General features: G+C 45.0%; 1 protein-coding gene across 1 annotated transcript in view; it reads right to left on the bottom strand.

Annotated features, from left to right (window-relative positions):
* The window catches only part of SLC24A4 (solute carrier family 24 member 4), a 96,305-nt gene that overhangs the window by 24,528 nt on the left and 52,125 nt on the right, over positions 1 to 19,652 (bottom strand). Inside the window, exons 3-9 of the mRNA XM_066612162.1 lie at positions 13,828 to 13,904; positions 12,037 to 12,111; positions 11,122 to 11,206; positions 7,515 to 7,618; positions 5,240 to 5,314; positions 3,277 to 3,302; positions 2,213 to 2,266 (exon numbers count right to left, since the gene is read on the bottom strand). Of these exons, the coding sequence (XP_066468259.1) occupies positions 2,213 to 2,266; positions 3,277 to 3,302; positions 5,240 to 5,314; positions 7,515 to 7,618; positions 11,122 to 11,206; positions 12,037 to 12,111; positions 13,828 to 13,904 (496 nt within the window). The remainder of the gene's footprint in view (positions 1 to 2,212; positions 2,267 to 3,276; positions 3,303 to 5,239; positions 5,315 to 7,514; positions 7,619 to 11,121; positions 11,207 to 12,036; positions 12,112 to 13,827; positions 13,905 to 19,652) is intronic.

The following is a 19,652-nucleotide window of genomic DNA, read 5'->3' as shown; positions in this document are numbered from 1 at the left end:
TCGCTCTCTACTCTATCATCTGCCTGCCTGCTTAACACAAGAGACATTTTGCACAACTATAATGAAGATAAACAAAGGTCACTGGGTATGCCCCACCGCCCCGTGAAAATAGGATTCTCCCTTATCCGCAGCTTCTGGTATCCATTTGGGGCAGGAACATATCCACCAAGGATACTGGGGGATGTCTGCACTTTGACTTTTTTCAGTTCAGGCTAAAAAAGTTTGATGCCTGGTTCAGCTCTGGTTAACATGGGGAAACTTAAATATGATTCACATTAGAGTACTGGTTTACTGAAGTGAGCGGGTACTTTGAATTATATAAGAAATAAAAATATCTAGAACACTTAATAGGGCACTTGTAACTGCTCTGTAACATTAAAGTAAGATTTATGCCCTTAAGTAAGATTTAGATCCTGATATAACCTTAAATCAGTATACCTCTGACTTTTTTGGTGTTTTCTAGTCTGTTAAAGAGCAATCTAGAGAAATCCAATATATGTAAAGATATTCCAAGACATTTTAGTCATCACTCATAATCCATTCCAGTTAGGGCTGGTGAGTACAACACATCAGAATCCTTTTTTCGGTTGAGCCTTTATTTTCAACTGGCAACCCAACTTCCAGCCCAATCCTATCAAACCTCCACCCCAGCCGATGCGGCTGAACCACCGAGCATGTGTTGCATCCTATGTGGGGGCAGTCCCAGAGGTTTCCTCTGAGTAAGGAAATATTTGTTCCCTTTCTCAGGGGTAAGCCTCCATGACCCAACTGGGGCTACTTGGACAGGTGCCAGTTCTTTTCCTGGTGCATGTCTGAATGGACCCGGGAAGGCAGTCTGAGGATGGAAAGGGAGATAGGATACCAACAGTGCCATTGACACTGATACTGCCCTGCCCCTCCCCTCCCTGTTCCTCCCCCTCCATGTCCATTCTGCCCACCCCTGCTTCCCTGACACCCCCTGCACTGACTTACCAGGATGCCAGGGCTACCTTCCTGACTGCTAGCACATGGTTCTGGCCACTGACCATTTGCAGTAGTGGTCCAGACATGCTGGTCAGATTTTGTGATGCTTTTGTAAAGGACCTTGCAGAGCTAGAACGCTAGTTCTGGCAGCAGCAAGGTGCTCATAAGATTGGGCCATTATTTAAGTTTCTGTTCCAGATCAAGTTCAACATTGAAATAACAATTCTAGTTCTGTTCTGGCCCAGAAAAAAAATGTTTAATTCACTTTTTTGGTTTGACTTCCTGTCCATAACAGAAATGGAGATCTGTACAAACAATTGCCAAGCAAGATTTGTGGGTATAACTTTGCTGAGCTGAATGTTGTCCATGCCTAGGAAGAGTTAAACATGCTCAAGGGAAGAACTGCCTAAGGGCTCAATCCTATCCAATTTTCCAGTGATGGTGCAGCTGTGCCAGTAGGGTGTGCACTGCATCCTGTGATGGAGAGGCAGTGACAAAAGCCTCCCCAAGGTACGGGAACATTTGTTCCCTTACCTTAGGGCTGCATTGTAGCTGCACTGGTGCTGGAAAGTTGGACAGGATTGGGCTCAAAGTCATCTGGCTCCTACAGGTGCAACTAGACAATACAGAGAACACATGAATGCCACCAAGACTACTTTCCTTTGTAATGTCCAGTAAATCACCATGTCTGATGTGATGACATCACACTGCAAGTTTTCCTGCTCCTGAAGGTGGCAGCCAATGAACTGGAGAAGAGGCAGGAAAACTCTGGCCAGCAGTCATATGTTCTCCATATTGTCTACCTCGGCTCTATGTTAGCCATTCAAACTGGGTACTTTAAATATGAAAGAAAAGCAAGAAAAAAAATGATCCATCCACACCAGCTTTCTCTCTCAGCTACAATCTCATAGTGAAAACTGTGCATTCCCTGACATAATATAAACAATCCAAGTTTCTACAGAAAATAATTGTCCCTCAGTCACAACTTCCCTCAGACCTGCTCCAGGCTCCCACACAACTAACTGCAGGCTCCACAAGAGCACTACTGTTTGGTATTCAACTGTTTGCTGTAGTGCAGAGATTATATTTAGATAAAAATTTATCTAGTATGAGGACTGCAATAGAGATAAAACAGGAAAATAAATTTTACCAAGTTATCAAAAGCCCACATGTAAAAGCTCAATGCAATACCAGATGAATGATAACCAAATGCCACGGAAGAACAGAGAGAGAACAGAAAAGCACTTACTTCATGATAAGTATATAGAATGAGTACATAATGATGAGTATAAGGCTTTCCCACCTCAAAGAAAGAAAAGGAAGGAAATTAGTAATGTACTGGGTGAAATTATTATTACTATTACTATTATGAATATTTCTACCAGTGGCGTCACTAGGGTTTGCATCACCCAGTACAGGAGGCCAGAGCCTCACTCTCATGATGGACCTCCTCCCATGAAGTTGGTGGGGCAACATCTCGGGTGGTGGGTATGGTAAAGCACCATTGCCCCGCCCCCGCTGGTTTTAGCTATAATGTTTTCTAGAACAGAGATATTTCAACACGGTTTGTTTCACTGCATTCTGCATGAAATTGCGCATCAAATAACATATAACATGATGGAATTCTTTGAAAATACCCAAGATTTAAAAATTTTTTGGACAGTAGCGATGTCACTCCCTCCCTGTGCACTTCACCCAGTGTTACCTGCACTCCCACATCCCCCTAGCAACGCCACTGACTTCTACACTGCTTTTTAACAAATCACTGGCACTACCATTAAGTCATAAATCACATCTCATGCGAAAAAGTGCCACGGGTACTAGAATGAGCAGCAGCTGCTACACTTCGTGAATGCAGATCTCCCATTTATTAATACAAACAAAAAACTGTCATGAGCAAGGGACTACCTCTCTGCTCCAGACAAAAGCTCCTTCCTTTGCACCCCTTCTCGCTTCCTCCTTCCTGAGATCATTCCCAATTTTGTTCTACTTTTCCCCAGTAATATCCCCTGCCCTGGGGCTTTCTCTGTACCCAAAGCAGTACCCCTACTCTTTGCTGGCCAAGTCATTTCCCCCTCCTCTTTTAATGCCTTTCTCAATCTGCAACAAAGGTTTTCACAAACCACTCTAGCAGTAACATAACCAATGCTACCTGAAATTCCCCTACCCCTTTCCATCTTTATTATGCACTGCTATGTACTTGGTTTTGCTGATTGGCATCACCAAGACAGCATGGGCCCAAAACTAAGCTCCCTTGTGCCATTTGACCCTAAGTACCAATTGAATCATCAAGAAATAACAAGTGAAGCTTACCATACAATTTTCTCATCATATATAAACTAAAAGAGAGGGAAAAGAAAGAGAAAGAGAGAAAATGACATCTTTCTAGCCTTGCTGAGAAATTTCAGTTACATTAAACTGCACATGAAGGTTTACCATGGCAGATATTACTGATTTGATATAGAGTTATTTCAAGGCAGACATTCTGAGAAATTTTACTCTTAACTAGTTCAACTGATTGGTGTAGAATCATTATTTCTGTAGTCAGGCCAAACTCAGTGCTACACTGAAACTGAAAAATTAATGGCATTGATAATGTTGAAGATAAACCATTACATACTGAATAGGTATTCAGGCCTGTCTCCTCTATGTCCTATCGTGGTGGGAGCCTGATATCAATGGAGGTGCGATGTGACAAGTTGGGGTCCGTCCAAGGCCAAGAGAACATGCCATGTTTTATATGCTGCAAGTGGCCTTTATTACAATCGTGAGCCATACATTGCACTGAAATCCCTTCCATGCTTGAACTCGAACACCTTAGTTTTTGTAACTGAGGGTTTTCCTGTGGTGTTTGCTCAAATGGACACTCTCGAGAGGTGGGTGTTTCCTGGAACAAACAGCTGGGCCCTGTAAGGTTACTCCCTTTAGGCTGCACCAGGTGGACTTGAGGGTCACTGTAGCTGACAGCCGAACTCCTGGCCTCTATAAGCCTAACAAACAATCCAGGCCTTTGAGTGGCAAGGTTCTGCCACCTCCTACGTTTTCTTGCCTGGTTCCTTTGTCTTCCAGCCCCTCCTTGTCTCTCCACTCCTTCTGCACCTTCTTTTGCTTCAGGCTTCCCATTCCTTTCTTCCTTCAAATCCTTCACATTCTGTTCTCATTTTCCCTCTCTCCCTCTTACACTATATTACCTCCTTCTGGATGCTGGCCCATCCCATCTCCTCCTTATTCTCCTCCATCCACTCTGTCTTTCCACCCCTCATGGCCAATATCTGCCTGTCTTCTCTACCCCTGTTTCTACCACTTTTATAGCCAGTCATCTCTGCAGGCGTCACCTTCTCTCAATCAGCTGCCGTGGACAGCCAGCATAGTGTCCCAATGGCTCTATTGCACTTGGTGCTGACATCATCATTGGGCATCCCAGATCCACCCAGGTGGCAGGAAGAGCCTGCAGTTCCATTGGGCTCCTTAGAACTCCACAGTAGATTGCTAGATCCTGGGACTGTGCCTTAGACTTAAGAGCAATGAGACAGTAAAAAGCAAACTTCATGTAACACACAAATGTGTGTGATGAATGACTCACCAACCATTTTTAAAATGAAAAGTAGACTCAAGAGGCTACAATTTTGAGTGGAGGAGTCAAGAGGGAGGGTGTTTAACCATTGCCATAATGGTTATTTTTCCACTCAAAATTGCCCCCCCCAGCTTCTTTCTTCCCTCCACTGGAATTCCAGATGTGTTTTTAATAATGCTTCTCATTTTTAAAAGAGAAGGCTATTTTACACACATCTGTGCCTAACATGCAGTTTGCCCCCATTCCCTTTTTTTTTCTGTCTTGTGGTTTATAGTTAGAGGCCAGCATATTACAGGAGGTAGAAAGTGAGGTGGATTTGAGCATCAGGGTAGATGATGCCATTGCTGCATACTTTGCTGCCTGGGGTTTAGTTTGGGCAACTTCAAGGGTGAGCACAATATATGACTCATTGGACAGTGTTATTTCGTATTTTCTCAGGAACAGTGTTCACTCTGAACTACTCTTCTATACTACTACCTCTTCCAGAGCAATAGACCATATGAACTCCGAATGAACACTTTTCTTTGGTAGCATCTGTATCACACAGGATCCTGGGTATGAATTTGAGATCATATATACACAATCTTATCAGTGACCACATTTACTGATTTTTCTGAAGAACATCTCATATGAACAAGTGCTTCCTTGTTCATTGCAAGCTCATTCTTTCCTAAAGAAGTGAATGGCAAAACAGAAACTTACCACAATAAGCACGACCACAGACAGTGTGTAATAGACGGAGTCCCTGAACACAGACCACCAGGTTAGACGGACCACCTGAAAAGAGGACATAATTACGGCATGTAAATAACACTGCTTCAGCAATTCATTTCTGATCTTGAAAAATTTGTCATATAACTTACTTTACTATACAGAAGCAATACTACAGACACTTTACACCTGCACGTATGTCACCCTGCTTTCTCATTACTTGATTACCCAGCACTTAACTTTTACCCAGAAGGCTATCTGGAAAAAGGTATATTCTTAAATGTCCCTTTGTCTAGATACTGTACTTAATACATATGTATTCAGTAAACAATTTTGTACCAGTTTAAGAATGAGTTTATTTTAGATGCGTAATCCCTTCCATAGCACTGTTTCCTCTAGCACTGATTCATTCTTTGTCCTGGTAAGACTGACAAGTATTCTAGCCAAGGGGGGCAGTGCTTTCTGGGATGCAGGGGGCCAAAAAGCAACAGTTTCCTGCCTTATTTTTGACAATGGCTTCTATAGCTTTGTTTTCTGGCAATGTATCCCCCACATTATGGGAGATTTTATGTATTTTTATTAATTTCTCTGTGTTCATTCGATCTTCTGGTGAGAGTTTTCTAAGTGCTCTAAGGCAATATCAACTGGAAGAACTCTAGTTCAACCAGTGGATAAGCCAAATAGGACTGGGCTATTGGTTTAAACTTGCCTAAGGGTTACTCAGAAATACAATTTTCAGAAGTGAGTTCTTCTACAGTAGACTGTGGGGTGGATTGATGGGCTGGGAAGTATGTAGACAGAAACATGTTTACAGACCTACATAAAGAAGTTGAGATTCTAAAATGGTAGAAATCGTGATGCATACTGAAATGCAAATGTGTAAGCCAGTGGTTCTCAAATTTTTTGCACAAGAACCCACTTTTTAGAATGAGAATCTATCAGGAGCCACTGGAAGTGATGCCATGACCAGAAGTGGCATCATCAAGCAGGAAGAGTTTTAACAATCCTAGGTTGCAATCCTATTCACACTTAACTAGGAGTAAGTCCCATTTACTTTCACTGTTAAAAGCATATACATAGTAGCCTGTTAAAAATACAGATGTGTAACATTTCCAAAAATGCTGTCACATGCCATAGTAGCATCAAGTCTGATATATATAAAAATAAAATATTGAAATGAATGGGGACCCACCTGAAATTGGCTTGCGACCCACCTAGTGGGTCCCGACCCACAGTTTGAGAAACACCATCTGCCACATCATTTGAAACAAAATTAAAATGAAACAAATCCACCATCTATTTATGGAGTGTTGTCAAATGGAAACTAGAACTAAATATCGTGGGTACAAATGAGCTGAAGTTAAGCACTTTTATGTTCCACTAATTGCAACAGGAGAATTAAAAATATGTTAAAAATATGTTTTCCCAGTGAAAGCAATGGGACTTCAAAGAGTTTAACAGCACAATCCTACACATGTGTGTTTTGATGCAAGCACCAATGGGTTCAATGGGGCTTACTCCCAGGAAAGTTTGTATACAATTGCTGCCTAACTGTGCTGGATGGCAGCCACTGTTTGTTACAGCTTACTGGTGTAGCAGAAATATTCCAATTTGCCACAGTAAAGAAAAAAGACTGTGCTCATTTGAATACGTCAAACAATGCTAGGCACTATTTTCAGTCCAAATGGTATATTTATATCCGAAAAGTGCATGTATTTTTCCCCCAAAGAGGGTCAGAGCCATAATTCATTCTTAAACTCATTCCAGAATTCTTCTTAAATCAGTTTTCTAGTGCATGTAGCCATATTCTCTGTCATACACCTTGAGAGGAGTAAGTACAACTCCTATTTATGTTTACACAAATAATCTTCCTTACTTTAATTCCTCTTCTTGTGTAAACAAACTAAAGTGGATCTATAATCCAAATCACATTGGTTTAACCAATGTAACATTCATGTGAACAAAGGAAACATATGTGGCTCCCCTTAAGGTGGCAGGATACTGATTCCAACCAAAATCTCCTGCTCAGCACTGTAGGAAATAAAGGACTTGCTGTTTTTATTCCAGGCCCATATTTACATTAATCTGTGTTTGCCCACTGATCCATACTACGCAAAACTGCAGCTGATCCACACTTATCCAGTAGCAGGAACTATACCTAAGACCTCACATATGATGATCACAAGAAAATGATGTGTTTGGTATTCAAGGAATATTAATAATGTGCAGGACCATTGCACAGTAGAGAATGAAAGTTCCTACTAACTTGTCCAGCAAAGATCCCGCAGACTCCAATAATACAGAGGATATTGAAAACTGCTGAACCAACAATGGTTCCAACTCCTACATCACCATGAGTTATAAACACACCTGAAACGAGAGAGAGAGAGAGAGAGAAAGAGAGAGAGTGGGTGGGTGAGCAATTAAGCCATTCTGCCCAACGTTGCATATATGCAACAGGGATCAAATGTGTACACCTATGAGCTGGGCAGAAATGGATGAAAAAGAATTGTATGACATGCTGTTTGACTTGGAAAGAAAAAAACATATTCGTAGTCTTAGAGGTTGTGCTAGAGGAGAAACTTGCAGCACTGATACAGCACCTGCACACTACTGATTGCCCCATGTGTCAAGAGACTGTGTTCATCTGCGACTTGGACAGCTATTTCATAGGGAGTCAGCCCACAAAAGAATGGAACACCGTCTCTGATTGCAGTAGAACATTAGAGCAGCTGATGTTTGATATCACAAAAAAGGCCAAAACAATTTTCTGATAGCTGGCAACCATCTTATGTCTAAAGGCCCAATTCTGAGCTGGGTCAACACCAGTGCTGACCTCCACTGCCAGTGCTGGGTGTTGCAAACATGCTGTAAGGCACACCTGCGACACCCTTTGCCAAGTCAATACCAGCCTAGTGCCAGTTGGCACTGAGCCCAGCACCAGCTGGATGCCACCCAGAGCTAAGTAAAAGATCCAGGCAGTGGTGAGGGCTTTGCGGGTGGGGAAGAGGCACTCCAGGGTGGGGGGGAGTAACCAGGGTGGGGGGATGACCAGTGGAGCAGAGCTTCTGGCCCAACACGGCACTACAGAGTCACTCAACGCTGCGCCAGCAAAATAGCCAATGCAGACTGGAAAAGCCCCATTGTGTGGCCTGGGTGTTTCCCTGGGAGAAGGAAACAAAAGTCCCCTTCCCCTGAGGAGACCTCTGGTGGCTTCCACAGTGCCACAGGATGCAGCGGTAGCTGCTTTGGTGCCACCGAACCAGGCGGCAGTGCCACCTTTAGGGCTGGGCTGTGAGACCACCAATGAAACCAAATCACCAGAATGCAGCAGCATGCCAGATAGTCCAGTCTGTGCTGGTACCATAAAAGCCCTCCATTACCCCTTATAATGATCAAAGGACCAGAATTTGGGTCTCTGATGTCAGCCCTGTGCAGATCTGTCCTTAGTAAAACACCACTGTTATCTAATACTGCACAATACAAGTCATCTATTGGCATATAAGTGTTGAAGACAAACAGGCCTTGCTGAGGGAGAGTCAGCATGGCTTCTGTAAGGGTAAGTCTTGCCTCACAAAACTTATAGAATTCTTTGAAAAGGTCAACAGGCATGTGGATGCGGGAGAACCCGTGGACATTATATATCTGGACTTTCAGAAGGCGTTTGACACGGTCCCTCACCAAAGGCTACTGGAAAAACTCCACAGTCAGGGAATTAGAGGACAGGTCCTCTCGTGGATTGAGAACTGGTTGGAGGCCAGGAAGCAGAGAGTGGGTGTCAATGGGCAATTTTCACAATGGAGAGAGGTGAAAAGCAGTGTGCCCCAAGGATCTGTCCTGGGACCGGTGCTTTTCAACCTCTTCATAAATGACCTGGAGACAGGGTTGAGCAGTGAAGTGGCTAAGTTTGCAGACGACACCAAACTTTTCCGAGTGGTAAAGACCAGAAGTGATTGTGAGGAGCTCCAGAAGGATCTCTCCAGACTGGCAGAATGGGCAGCAAAATGGCAGATGCGCTTCAATGTCGGTAAGTGTAAAGTCATGCACATTGGGGCAAAAAATCAAAACTTTAGATATAGGCTGATGGGTTCTGAGCTGTCTGTGACAGATCAGGAGAGAGATCTTGGGGTGGTGGTGGACAGGTTGATGAAAGTGTCGACCCAATGTGCGGCAGCAGTGAAGAAGGCCAATTCTATGCTTGGGATCATTAGGAAGGGTATTGAGAACAAAACGGTTAGTATTATAATGCCGTTGTACAAATCTATGGTAAGGCCACACCTGGAGTATTGTGTCCAGTTCTGGTCGCCGCATCTCAAAAAAGACATAGTGGAAATGGAAAAGGTGCAAAAGAGAGCAACTAAGATGATTACGGGGCTGGGGAACCTTCCTTATGAGGAAAGGCTACGGCGTTTAGGCCTTTTCAGCCTAGAAAAGAGACGCTTGAGGGGGGACATGATTGAGACATACAAAATTATGCAGGGGATGGACAGAGTGGATAGGGAGATGCTCTTTACACTCTCACATAATACCAGAACCAGGGGACATCCACTAAAATTGAGTGTTGGGCGGGTTAGGACAGACAAAAGAAAATATTTCTTTACTCAGCGCGTGGTTGGTCTGTGGAACTCCTTGCCACAGGATGTGGTGCTGGCGTCTAGCCTAGACGCCTTTAAAAGGGGATTGGACGAGTTTCTGGAGGAAAAATCCATTATGGGGTACAAGCCATGATGTGTATGCGCAACCTCCTGATTTTAGGAATGGGTTAAGTATGCCAGATGTAGGGGAGAGCACCAGGATGAGGTCTCTTGTTATCTGGTGTGCTCCCTGGGGCATTTGGTGGGCCGCTGTGAGATACAGGAAGCTGGACTAGATGGGCCTATGGCCTGATCCAGTGGGGCTGTTCTTATGTTCTTATGTTCTTAAGATCAGTGGTATCGCATGTGATCAATGGTATGTGCATGCCCAACTCTACAGAAACCATGTTTGTGTCCTGGCCTTTGGTAAATGGTTTGACTTTTTACAAGGATTGTATCCAAAGATGATCTACCTCTGGAGGAAGGAGTTCTTCCAAACTCTAAATTTCTATCATGTTTTTCTACTACAATTAGAAAGCGAAAGGAGGTTTGCAATAAACACCTGGGCAGACCAATCCTAACATGCCCTGGAGTAGGCAGGCCAGCGGGCAAAAAGCAGCTCAGCCTGGGGCAAGAGGAATCACCTCCCCTTACCTGTGTAACACCACAGCAGCCCCAATGGGTCTACTCAGATCTGCGCCACCTAAAGAAGTGACACAGATACAAGTAGCCCAGAGCTGCCCCAGGCAACCCAAGAATGGGGATACAATGTGGCTTAAGTGTTGGATCCAGGTCCTGCCCCTGCTCAACCCCCTCCCACCCATGGGCCTGCCTGCTGCCCACCCTCCTTTGCCCGAAACGCCTCCCTCCTGCCCTCCAAACACCCCCCCGACCCCCATGCCAGCTTAGCTCAGCCAGCGCATGCTCACCAACAGGGCCAGCAACTGACCTCAGGAGGCCGATGCACGGATGTGCACTGGTTTCCTTCTTCTCCCGGTGGTGCGAAAGTGCTTTAAGACACTTTTACGACACCAGTGGGCTAGCGCAAGGGACTTGCACTGGCCCATGCCCATATTAGGATTGTGCCCACACACACACAGAAATGTATTCTACCACCACCACCACCACCCACACACATACAATCACAGTCATACAAAAACAATCTAAAACACAGAGCAGAGGAAAATAATATAGACATACACAAGAGACAAAATCCTTCTAATGGAAGTCAAGACAAATGGTTGCCTAAACAAAAAGGTTTGCATTTATTGCCTGTACACTTTGAGGTACATTTCTTACCTATGACAGATGCAAATAATTCTGGAGTTGAGCTTCCTGCAGCCATAAACGTGGCTCCTGCAACATCTTCGCTCAAATGTAGTTTCTGGGGGGGAAAAAGTGGGACCCATTGCTCCAGCACTATACACCTCTAATCCTGCTAAAAGAATCGAATTCCCGCACATTGAAGTGAGAGAGGCAAGGAGGTCAGGCCTGAAAGTGCCATCCTTGGTAGCCATGGCCTTCTGAATTGCATTGAGGCAGTCCACAAGCCATTCACAACCCAATACCAAGCTGCCTGGTGCGTGAGGCTGCCACGGTGCCAAAATGGCTGCCACGGCACCCTGAGCGCACTGGGTAGCCGGCAGCAGCTCCACAGGAGAAGAGGACATTTGCCCCCTTTGACCAGGTAAGGGAAATGGACCCCCACAATGGGGTTTTTCAACTCTGCATAGGCCATCAAGACACCAGAATCAAGACGTCTTGTGTCAGACCATGAGGCCCGACACAGGGCTCCAGATCTGGAGGAGCTGAGCAACGCCGGTCCCACATCCCACCCCTGCCCTCTGTTCACCCCAGAATGCCTCCTTCCTGCTTCCACCCACCCCGACTTACCTCTCCACCACCTGGCGCTTCGAGCAAGCACTGGGCAGCAAATCACTGGCCTCTGACTGACACTGTTCCAATGCGGGCTTGTGCTTGCCAGCTCTGGCACTGGGCCAGCACTAATGTCTGCAAAGCTGCCTTAAGGCACATTTGTGACAGTGTGCACCAGCGGTGGATTGGGCCCTAGGGAACAAACCCAGAGGGCTACAAGACCAGTATGAAAGATGAAATAATACTGAATGGATTCTGCCTGTTGGGCAGGTCTCCCCCTTAGAATATCAATTACAAATGAATGAGGTTATAAATGTAAGTAAATTCTCTTTCACGTACCTCGCAAATCTTCTCTAAAGATGGAACAAAGAAATCATCGCACACAATAGCCAAGGCATAGAACATATACAGAGCCTGTGGGGAGGAGGAGAAAAAAAAAGACACAAGAGATTATAAAATTGCTTGACCAATAATGAGACCAAAAAAAGGAAAGTTGGGTTCCATATTCGAGTAATATAATAATAACAATAATAACAATAATAACTAGGTATTTATATACCACCTTTCTGGTCATCGGATTGCTCCTCTGACTTTATTCAAGGCGGTTTACATAGGCAGGCGTACCTAAATCCCTCAAGGGGATTTTTACAATCATAGAGGTTCTCTCTTTCAAGAACCAACAACATTTCAGAATGGATCTTCCTGGTTTGGTCTCACTTTTGGCCTCCAGTTCTCCCACGCAGGCTGACAAGCAGCTCCATCTCTCACATGGAGGCAGCCAAGACTCTTCTTGCTCACACCAAGAGGAGGTGGAATCACTCAGCTCGGCTTGTCAGCTGCTTCAAGGTCTCACCATTCTCAGCCGTTCAGGGAGCTGCCAGCGTCCTCGAACTGGCGACCTTCTGATGTTATGTTTGGGCTAACGGAGGCTCTACCCTCTAGACCAGACCTCCTGCCCTCCTGCAATATGTACTGAGCTTTCCTGGGAAGAATATCTATGCAGTCCACCGCAGTCTTCTATACCTTCAAACTGAATATTAGACTAAGGCCCAAATCCTAACCAACTTTCCAGCACTGGCATAGCAGTGCCAATGAGATGTGTGCTGCATCCTGCAGCTAGGTGGCACTCATGGAGGTCATCTCAAAATAAGGGAATGTTTGTTCCCTTACCTCAGACCTGCATTGCCCTTATGTCGGTGCTGGAAAGTGGGTTAGGATTTCGCCCTAAAAGTCCAGCTGCTGGGGAAAAAATACTAGCACAATACTATAGGACGTAAACACTGTCTGGATACTATACACAACAAGCAAAAAGTCAAAATCTATGGTGACTGTGTCTGGAAAATATATTACTTTAAGGTAGTCATTCCCAATAGTGCACCATGGAACCTGATGGCACTGCAGCACAGAGGCACTGCAGGATATCCCTGGCTGCCTCTTCTTCCTGCCTCTTGATTGCATGATAATTTGTGAGAATCATGTGATTCTCACATGAATCATTGAGAATCATCGAGAATCATCTCAAGATCTCACATGTTCCAAGATGGCCTCTTCATTCATTCATTCATTCTAGGAGAGCTAGAATGAAGAGGCCACCGTGAAAGAAGGGCACTATGATCACAGTAAGTTTGGGAACTGCTGTTTCTCTTATCTGTCCACTTCTTACCCATTATGAGCTCATATCCTTTCCTGTGTTTTGCCTTAGCTCCTAGCCAACTTGCCTACCTAGTCATGATCAGCCATACATACGGGGAAGTAATAGGCGTGGGGAGTAAAACTGATCTGTCAAGGAAGAGGACGGGTTTGGTGGCAGTATCAACTCCAAAACCCCTTCCCAGACCCAATCTTCCAACCTGGGTCTGTGTGGATTTTGCTGGAACAATTCTGAGTAGACCTGCTTGGGCCTTGGAGACTTACCCCAGGTAAGGGAACTGTGCAGTTGTGGATGGATGGGTTTTGGAGTGTTTGTGCGTGTGTCTGTGTGAGTGAGTGAGTGAGTGAGTGTATATCTATCTATATCTATATATCTATCTATATCTATACATACATACGCACATACACATATGTGTGTGTGTGTGTGTGTGTGTGTGTGTGTGTGTGTGTGTGTGTGTGTGGGAATAGGAGCATACTTACACCAAGAATATGAAGCAGTACTGCTCCTTGCTGCCTTTCTTTATTTGTGAATATATCATCAGGAAATTCATGGATGGCTGAAAGCATAAAAAAAAGAAGAAAAGTGAATGCAGGACACACAAAATATTGAAACTTTAGAGACAACAGTCAAGGTAGGTTGGAGTCAGCTGCGTGCAATGTAGTCAGTGAAACTTTCCTTGTTTCTCTGGGGAAAAATAATACTTCTGAATAAATATATCTCAATTCAAACAATATTCTTTAGGTTGAGATTAGGATCGCAATACAACAATGCCCAACAGCAGTTCAATGCCCAACAGCAGTCGTAAAAGCCCTTCAGGCAGTGTATGGAGTCTAGCACTGCCAGATCACCAGCAAAAAGACCGAAGCCTTCCCCTGCACGCTGGAGAATCATTGCTGACCCAGGTAGGATGGCAGGAGAAGCAGGATGGGGCTGGTAAAGGGCAGAGAGGGGACAAGGAACGGGCAGAATGGGGAGGCAACTGGGGTGGATTGGGTCTAGGAAGGGGTTGCTTTGGCAGCAGCAGCTGAATCCAAACTCCTTTCTAGGACTTGATCATGCAAAACAGGTCCACACAGACCTGCACCAGCTGGCGCTGTTCTGACTAGACCTGCCCACGTTGCAGAGGCTTACCCCAAAGTAAAGGAACATTTGTTCCCTTACCCAGACGAAATCTCTAGGACTGCCCCCACTATGCAGGTTGCAACACGAGCCATTTCAGTGTAGCTGCATCAGTAGGGGACGACGACTGTAGGATTGGGCTGCTGGTGATTACCAAGTGTATAAGTGCCTACAACTTTTTGGGGGGGCAGGGGAAGAGGAAGGCCAGTTTTTTTCAGTTTTGATGTGCCTGCAACAGCAAAAGAGATCGGTTTTACAGAATACTGACCACACCACATCAGACCTGTTTTCAAAAGTCTCAAGCTCATCCTCTAAAACCACTAACTCTTTTAGAATTGAAGCCAAAGATAATTTTTGAACTGTTGTGTTACTGCTGCAGTTCTACATCTAGAGACTGAATTATTCATCAGGTGTTCATGAGCACAGTCGATAAATAACTCCAAAATTCAATGAGGAATCAATAGGGAGCTATACCAGAAATGCTGCCTTGGTACAAAATCCAAACCTTTCCAGGTTGCTTTCCATGTCCATTGGAATATATTTGCATAATGGCATCACAAGATAAAAGACAAGGCATGCCCTTTATTGCTGGCCATGGAAACCTACAAACACAGGGAAGCATAAGACATGCCCTTCTTTTTTGTATTGCCACATAAGAAAGCTACATGTTTACAAAAGCTGGCTTTAACGTCCCTATTACTATAAATGAGGCTTAGAGTTCAGTCCTAACTTGTGCTGATCAGGCAGGTCAGCCTCAATAGGCAGGTCAGTGGACCTGCGCTGCATCCAGTAAAGTAGCACATGCCAAAAGTAGCGCAGCTCGAGGCAAGGGGAAATCTTTTTCCTTACTCTATGTCATGCTGCAGTGGCCCCAATGGCTGTACTTGGATCTGCAACACCTGATGAGGTGGTGCAAATCTGAGCAGTCTGGGACTGCCCTGGGTTGCCCAGGAAGGGGGTCAAGATCTGGCATAACTGCTGGATCCTGGACCCACTTCCCGTTCCCTGCTCATCCGCCTGCCCGTGGTCCCGCCTGTTGCTCTCCCTCCCCCCCGCCCCAAATACCTCCCTCCGGCCTCCTCCCAGCCCTGCCCCCCACGTCAGCCAAACTTGGCCAACACAAGTCATCCTTTCCCTGAGGCCTGTGTCGTGCAGGAGGCTGGTGACCATAACACTATATGTTATTATATGTTCATGCCCCACTTCTAAAAGCAGTTCAAGTGGTAGCACCCTACCTGGGTTCTGGTTCAATTTACAGGAGAGTTTGCTGGAAGCTTGCAGTGCTTTTGTAATATACTACCATGCTTACAAATATACAAGTTTGAGCATTTAGATAGAGTTAGGATTGCATGCTACTGCTGTCTGAACCCCTGTCTGCACCCCAGAAAGTGTCTGGGCTCTTGATTGACTCTCTTTTAGCTTCCATTCTAACTGCTGACTCTTGATCTCATTGAGGAATCAGCCACCAGATGCCATTTTTGTTCTCTTTCTAACTTGGAGAGAGTGGGGAATACACTACCTTGCACTTAAATCTTAGCTTTTCTGAGACATTCATGAAGGTCCTGAGAGGCCCTGCTATTCAAGTGGGTCCTTGGGCTATTAACGTCCATTCCCAGTAAACTGGCTAAATGGTGAATGAACGAACCCGGCTAGAGCCAGGTCCTGAAGCACAACAGCAGATTCTGGTTTTGAAACAATATATACAATTATGTGAATGTTTCAAGCACAGAAAGAAAGAGGTGGTGGACAGTATGAAACAGAGGCTGGGGCAGAAGTTTGCGGTTTAGATGATGTCACATATTAGCACTGGAATGAAAGCGACGTTCTTAATCTGGGATGCTGAAGAGGATAATCCGTAAAACAGTTGTTAGCGTGCAATAATCTTCAGTGACTGTGGTGAATTTTTCAAGAGGCCAGAATTGCTTCACATTATATAAAACTGATGCAACAAAGTCAAGTCACAACCTTAAATCCATCACATCAGCAGAGATGTTGCCCTCCCATGCACCGACCCACGACACTGCTTCACTCCTGCTGTGCTGTTCCTCTTGCCTCCCAATGCAGAAGACAGTATTAATCCCTTTCTATTATTAACTAACAAAATGGTTGGCGGACTGTTTGGTAACAAGTGATAACGAGGGCAACAGGATCCAACAGGGCCATGTTTCATAACATCAAGTACAAGATTTCCCAGTTTCACCTGGTCCTTGACTTAGCAAGTATCTGTTCCCCTCAAAATCCCTAACATATCAACACTGTTATGGGATTAATTCTGAACTTGCTTAAAGCAATACCACCACACCTGTCATTATGACAGATGCATGTCCTGGCAAATGTAATTAGGGATGTAACCGTAACACACCAATTTTCATACCAAGGATCGTAAGAAGAAGGTTCACACCTCCCCTCCCTCCTCCAGTCCACTTGTGGTATTTACAATAGCTAGTCTTCTACTGATTTAAAAGCCAGGCATGCAATTTTTTTTGTTAAAGATGTACTAATAAAACCTAACTGTCCTATAATAGCTTATCAAATAAACTACAGCAACTACAGTGCATAAAACGCCACTCAGAGCATTATGAGGTATCTTAGCATTAATGTGCATGCATTCACCTTTGGTGTCTACTCCCTGCTTTGGACCACACTAACCACACCCAATGCAATGCGGGCCACATTGGCCAGTACCAGCATGCACTGTCACAAACGTGTCATAAGGCATGCCTGTGATAGTCTACACCAGTCCGGTGTCAGCTTAGCATGAGTCCATGATGAACCAGCGTTGGGCAAAGGATGGTAGTCCACTGTTCAATGCAGGGCAGCAGAGAGGTAAGTCTGAGCGGGGGGAGGTGTTCCGGGAGGGGGAGGGAGCAGGGTGGAAGTGAGCGGAGATGGTGGCTGGCCCTGCCGCCATATCCTAATCCTTCTCCTGACCCAGGAGACCCAACACAGGTCTCCCAACACAGTTCAATAGTGGGCACAGATCCAAGTCCGTTGGGGCTGCCTGGGGCAAGGGAGCATAAGCTCTCTTATCCAAGTAGCCCCGGCGCTGCTTCCCAGCCCAGCAGGATGTAGGGGTAGCCATTTTGATGCCACGGCAGCCCTCGGCGCTGGGAAGCATAGGATTGGGCTGTAGAAGAGATGAATCCCTGAGAGCACAGGAGAGCCATGCTGTGTTGGGTTGGAGAGTATACTCACTCTGAACCCAAAAGTGAGCATTTTGGAAGAAAGGCAGTTACAGCTGAGCACAGATCAGTTATAATAGAGATTGTCAACCGATCACTCAGAAATTGCCAATAACTGAATATTTTAAGAAGTATTAGAACAAAGAAAATCATACTTTAATCCTCGACAAGTTTGATATTTATGATGATCACTGAACCCAATTAGTTTTAACTGTTACTGTTAAATGATGACATTACCTTTTAGAAAAGGTTCTGGACCCCAATCCAGTCTGGTGCTGTAAAACACCAGAGCTTTATAGAGTAGAAAGCCTGACCATTTGAAAGAGGTACTTTTTAGTTTCTGCAACGATTTTGACACCGGGGACTGCATTTGTTCCTATTTGTTCCATCTCTTGTTTGGAAATGCCTCCAGTTCTAACAGGCGGGCATTTAAAGAGGCTTTGCTATGCTGTTAGGTTTTATTAGGTGTTAGCTATGCTTTTATGCCGCCTGTGGATGTGTCGGGATGGGGCAAGCAGCCTTCACGCCTACCCATGCCAACAAATTATATATAAGGAAATGCATTAAAAATAGGCTACAATCTACACTGTGACCTTTGTCCTGCTATTGGAGTGGACACCAAATGACTCAATTTCTCTCTTTTCTAACTTTTGCTTTTCTAAATTTGGTTCTACCTGCTGTTGCCAGGGCCCACCATGGCTTCTTGGCCTTGAAGAAGAGATACAGTACCTCTTTCCAAGTCAGATGCTGCATTAACAATTTGTATCATACAGGGAGAGAGTCAGTGGTTCTCTCCTCCTACTTTGTGAATTCCAGTAAGTCTGCATAGGACTCATTTTGAGCCCAATCCTAGTGTTCTGCTTTGTGGCAGTCAAAAAAACCCTTCCATCAATGCATGGAGTCACACACTGCCAGAGTGCCAGCAGGAAGGCCACAGTTTTCCTCTGCACACCAGAGAATCATCATGGATCTGCCAGTGCAGGTAAGTTGGCAGGGGTGGTGAAAAGGGGTGGGGGTGGGGAAGTGGGGCAGAGAGGGCACAATGAAGCAGTGACGGGGCAGAGGAAGAGAAGCTAGTAGGTTTGGTGGTGGCAGCTCTAGAAAGCTGGTGGGTTTGGCAGCGGGCCAGCTGCCAAATCCTAGCCCCCTTCCCAAACCCAGCCGTGTGACCTGGGTCCATGCAGTCTGCACCAATGATTTTGCTCATGCAGGTTCAAGCAGACCCCTCCATACCATGGAAACTTACCCCTGGGTAAGGGAACAAATGTTCCCACACCCAGAGGAGACCTCCATGACTGTCTCCCCTGCAAGATGCAGTGCAAGCCATTTTGGCTCCACTGAATTGGCAGGAGGGGGGAAGGTTAGGATTGGGCTATTTATCCACTGCTTTTGTACGCTACCCTTTCTCCAAGGAGATTGCACCAGTATGCATGATATTATCTCATTTTATCCCCACAACAACCCTGTGAAGCAGGTTAGGTTAAGACTTGCTCAAGAACTTTCAGTAGCCTGTATCACCAAGCTACATGTGGATCTGAATTCTGGTCTCCAGGTCCTATGTGTAAGCCTGCAATCCTAGGCAGTTAGAAATTCCCAGGGAATTCAATGGGTCTTACATTTGAGTAGGCATAAGACTGGACTGCACAACTTGCTGGTTTAGTTGTTATCTAAAGTTGTGTTTTTAGCTGCTCGTTTCTTTGCACCACAGTAAAATTAAAAACACATACTGTATCATTGTTTGAGGCAGTGGTTCTCAAGTTTTTAGCACCAGGAGCCACTTTTTAGAATGACAATCTGTCATGACTGGAAGTGACATCATCAAGCAGGAAAATTTTTTTAACAATCCTAGGCTGCAATCCTACCCACATATACACAGGAGTAAGTCCCATTTACTATCATTGTTAAAAGCATATACAGAGTAGCCTGTTAAAAGTACAGATGTGTCACATTTCCCCAAATGCAGTCACATGCTATGGTAGCATCAAAACTAATATATTAAAAAT

Source organism: Tiliqua scincoides, chromosome 1 (assembly GCF_035046505.1).
Source record: "Tiliqua scincoides isolate rTilSci1 chromosome 1, rTilSci1.hap2, whole genome shotgun sequence".
Lineage (NCBI taxonomy): Eukaryota > Metazoa > Chordata > Lepidosauria > Squamata > Scincidae > Tiliqua > Tiliqua scincoides.
Note: the sequence above shows the minus strand (reverse complement) of the source record. Positions and strands in the feature narration are given on the sequence as shown.